General features: G+C 54.4%; 1 protein-coding gene across 1 annotated transcript; it reads left to right on the plus strand.

The window, feature by feature from the left end:
• The first annotated feature begins 365 nt into the window (after window positions 1–365).
• Window positions 366–2340, plus strand: CCDC166 (coiled-coil domain containing 166). Its single transcript, XM_029958046.1, has 2 exons — window positions 366–487; window positions 1317–2340. The coding sequence occupies exon 2, from the start codon at window positions 1339–1341 to the stop codon at window positions 2275–2277; it is 939 nt and encodes a 312-aa protein (XP_029813906.1). The 5' UTR covers window positions 366–487; window positions 1317–1338; the 3' UTR covers window positions 2278–2340.
• The last annotated feature ends 1797 nt before the right edge of the window (window positions 2341–4137 follow it).

Raw genomic sequence — 4137 nt, forward strand, 5'->3', positions numbered from 1 at the left:
GGCCTTGGACACTTGCAGGGATGGGGCAGCCACAGGTTCTCTGGGCAACCTGTGCCAGTTCCTCACCACCCTCACAGGGAAGGATTTGTTCCCAGTATCCCATCTAACCCAGCCCTCTGTCCACAGGAAGCCATTCCCCCCTGTCCTGGCACTCCAGGCCCTTGTCCAAAGTCCCTGTGGCCACTCCCAGCCCCCCCCTGCACCCTGGCTGAGCCCCCCTCTGCCCTGACATGTCACCTTCCCCAGGTGTCCCTGTCCTGGGGCTTTGGGGTGTGGGTGTCCCAGCTCCCGGGAGCAGCTGCCTGGGTGCCAGGGCTTCCCTGGGGTTGGGATCCCAGCACAGTTTCCTGGGGAATGGGATCCACTGTGGAACTGCCGCTGTGACCTCACGGGCCCGTCTCCATGGACGCAGCTCCTAACACTGCCAGTCTGGCCAGCAGCCAACTGGAAGCCAGGGAAGCAGCTGGAAAACCTCAGAGGAAGGGAGGTAAGTGCCTTAAAATCCCAAATGTTGTACAATCACAACTTCTTCCTTTTCCTGCAGGGACTTGGGAATTCTCTGACCCTCACACAGCCTTAAAACTCATCATTCTCCCAAAATTCCAGCGTCAGTGCAGCCTGAGCTGGGATTTTAGTGGATTTGTTCTGGTTTTTTACCCATCTCCTGGAATTTTGCAATTTTCCCTTAAAAACTGACGTGAGTTGTATTAGGAAATGGGAATTTTTAATTGCAAATATTCGTGAAAACCATCAGACTTGTCAGACTCCGGCTCTAAATGCTGAATTCCAGCTTTCTGTGCTGGAATAAATAATTCAGAAATTCAGCAAATCCTGAAGTTAATTCTTAAAAAATGTTTGAAAACCTGAATCTCATCAGATTAATGCTTAAAAATATAAAAACCTCCAGAATCTCCTGAAATTGAGACAGGAGATACTGTTTGAGATTGGGAGATACTGTTTTGCAGTGAGAGATACTGTTGTGGGATGGGAAATACTGGTTTGAGACGCAGTTGCCTCTCCAAMMMCMRRAWYYKKKRRGRARGRAWKGGRWKGRAMYKGRYYYYYYYCYYCMAAWTKKWRGRAWWWYCCMAMSWTWWWMMRSMAAAAAAGAGAAATCTTTAAAAATGTGCATTTTTGGGTTTCTCCTGAGGCAACTTCAGGTGGGAAATACAAATCCAGGTGTGGCACCTGCGCTTCTGCCCCAGGTATGGACAGTTCTGGGTCAAACATTTGAGCTGCCGGAAGAACCAGTTGGAAACCCGAGGGCCGGGGGGAAAATGCTCCCTCAGAACTGGTCTGTTTTCCTTCTGTTCCAGTTTTCCAGAGATTGACTGGGATATGGCATCCAAACCTAAGGGGAAAGAAGACCCCATGGCTGCTGGGAAAACCAAGGAAGGAATGAGGAGCAAGGATGGAGAGACATCCCCAGAAATAAGTGACGTGGAAAACCTCCTCCAGGAGAGGAAACTGTTCCTGCAGGAGGAATGTGGGATCCTCACGGAACACCTGGACACCTACCTGGGCAGGACAGAGCAGCTCCTGCGGGAAAGCAGATCCCTGGAAGAGGCGGCCCAGGGGACTCGGGAGCAGAGCCAGACTTTCCTGTCGTGCGGAGCAAAGCTGGGCCGGGAGCGCCGGGATCTGCTCGTCACCCTGAACGAGCGGAATTGCCGGGATCTGGCCCAAAGCCAGGCGCACAGGGAGCGGCTGATCCCGCAGTACGCCGGGAAGGAGCAGGAGCTGACGAGCTCCCTGAGGGACACGGAGGCCGAGGCCTCTCTCCTGGACACGGAGCTGGAGGAGCTGGAGCCGTACAAGGAGGTGTTGGCCCAGTCGGAGCAGAGGGTGAAGGAGCTGGAGCAGGAATTGCTGGGGACCAGGATCCGGTGTGCCGAGGAAACGCGCAACGTCAAGAGCAGGTTCCTGCAGGAAAAGGCCGACTGCGAGCGGGAGCTGCAGCGCAGGATGCAGCGGCTCACCTGGAGAGCGGAGGAGGTGGCGCTGCGGGCTCTCATCCAGCACGTGGAGCAGGTGAAGGCAGAGAACAGGCGCCTGCGCCGGGAGCTGCTCGGCCTCATCCAACACTCCCAGCTCCTCAGGGACGCCCAAATGCGGCTGCGGGATCAGCAGGAGCAGCTGCTCCGGGAGAACCAGTGTGCCCAGCGGGTGGCACTGGTGGCACCAGCGCGGAGCCCCCGGCGCCGCCGGGACAGCCCGCTGTGCCCTCCTGGGCTGGGGTGGCCACGGACCCCGAACCGCCCGAGCTGCAGAAAATAAACACGGCAGCGACCAAAGCCTTTCGGCAGTGGAAGCATGGAAGGGTTTGAGCCCTGATCACAAGGATCCATAAAATATATTCATGGAATATATCCTTATCCGTGTTCTCCTTCCCTCCCAGGGAGGTGGTGGTGGCCCCATCCCCATAAGTGTTCAAGTTCAGGTTGGATGGGGCTGGGAGCAACCCGGGATAGTGGAAGGTGTCCCTGCCCCTGCAGGGGGGTGAGACTGGACGGGCTTTAAGGTCCCTCCAACCCAAACCATTCCAGGATTCCATGAAATTAGGGCACCCTCAGTGCAAAAGGTTTGTGTGAGAGAGATGTGTGTCCACAGCAGTGGCTCTGGGGCTCTGCAGGAGGGAGGGACCAGGGACCATCCCCGGGAACTCTGGTGTCATTGGGAACAGGTGGGATAGAGCTGGAGCTCTGCTCCAGGCTCTGGATGAGATCCAGGTGTGGATTGCCAGGGAAAAGGCTGGTAATCAACTCGTACAAAAAACCCTAAACCAACATCCTTGGCTGTAATTTGAGGTGATTTCAGCCCCCCGGGTTTGGCTGCAGGTGAAGGGCTCTCCGGAGCACCAACACAAACCAGCTCTGGTGCTGTGGAGCCTTCTCCCAGTGGAGGGAGTTTTGGAAGGACAGGGTACCCACACCTGTGTTGGCAATCCCAGCCCTCTCCCAACAGCCACGGAAACAAAGGTCTCCACACGAGGCAGCACACGCTGGCAAACGCTGGCAAATCAGGATTTTCCCTTATTCCCACCGAGTCGAACTGCTGACCCGGAATGAAGCTGATGTGGAGAGTCGGTCCGAGCACCCAGTGAGACACTGAGGAACCTCCTTGTGCAGCTGCTTTGCTTCAGGCTGCTGCTTCACTGGGATTTGGATTCCCGCTCATCTGCCAAGCAGGAATGCACCAGGAATCCACAGGACTCACAGAATCTGAGCTTGTGCACTTTCAGCAGCAGGGACTAGATCAGGAACAGCATTCCAGACCCTGGGCCAAAGGAAATGCCAGTGGAATGCAGCTCTGATGGGGTGTCCAGATGCAGGCTTTCAGTGGGTGACTAATTATCTCAAAAGGACTTGGGAGAAAGTGTTTCCAGGCTGGGGCAGGAAGGATGGGGGAACAGGAGTGACAACTACAGGAATGGACTGGAACCAGTTTCAGGTGAATTCAGTTTCCTGCAATCACAGAACACCTGACTGAGCTCACTCAAGCATTGTATCCATTGGGGACGAGACCTCCAGCCTGGTTTTTCAGGGAAGCAATGCTGGTGGAGGCAGGGGAGGTCTCAGCAGAGGAGCAGGAGTCCCTGAGCTCCTTTTCCCTCAAAATGATCCAACTCAAAAGTCTGGAGCCAATCCTGCCCCACTGGCACCAGGCTCTGGGGTCTGGCACTTCTCCCACCTCCCCTGGAGCTGCTTCCCCTCCCCAGTGGGGCCTCTGGGCCAGTGGGTAGGCCCTGGTCTGACCAGGGCTGGAATTTCAGATCCCTCCACTGAAGAGAGGCTGGAGTTTGTCACTGCTCAGCTGCAGAGCTGAGATGTGGAGGCCCATCCTGAGCAGCCTCTTGGCTGATTATTTTAGTGTTTATTGAATACCTTGGGAATGGGATGTGCAGAAAGATGGATTGACGTTGAAAAAAAAAGAAGTGATTTCCACTTTAATACAGATGGTGGCAAAAATCTACAGGAATCAAGATGAGGTTTGTTGTAATATGAGGAAAAAACTGGGAAATAAAGCTAAGAGATATTAGGAAAAAGGATGGAAGAAGTAGCCAAAGTATGGAAAAAAGCTGAAAAGGATTTCTTCTTCCATATTATCATGGAATTGTGGAATCCCAGGATGGTTTGG

The sequence above is a fragment of the Manacus vitellinus genome, unplaced genomic scaffold (assembly GCF_001715985.3).
Source record: "Manacus vitellinus isolate BGI_N305 unplaced genomic scaffold, ASM171598v3 scaffold_139_pilon, whole genome shotgun sequence".
NCBI lineage: Eukaryota > Metazoa > Chordata > Aves > Passeriformes > Pipridae > Manacus > Manacus vitellinus.

Excerpts from the sequence above, each read along its gene's own strand:
- CCDC166 (XM_029958046.1), top strand. The coding sequence starts at position 1,339 with ATGGCATCCAAACCTAAGGGGAAAGAAGACCCCATGGCTGCTGGGAAA.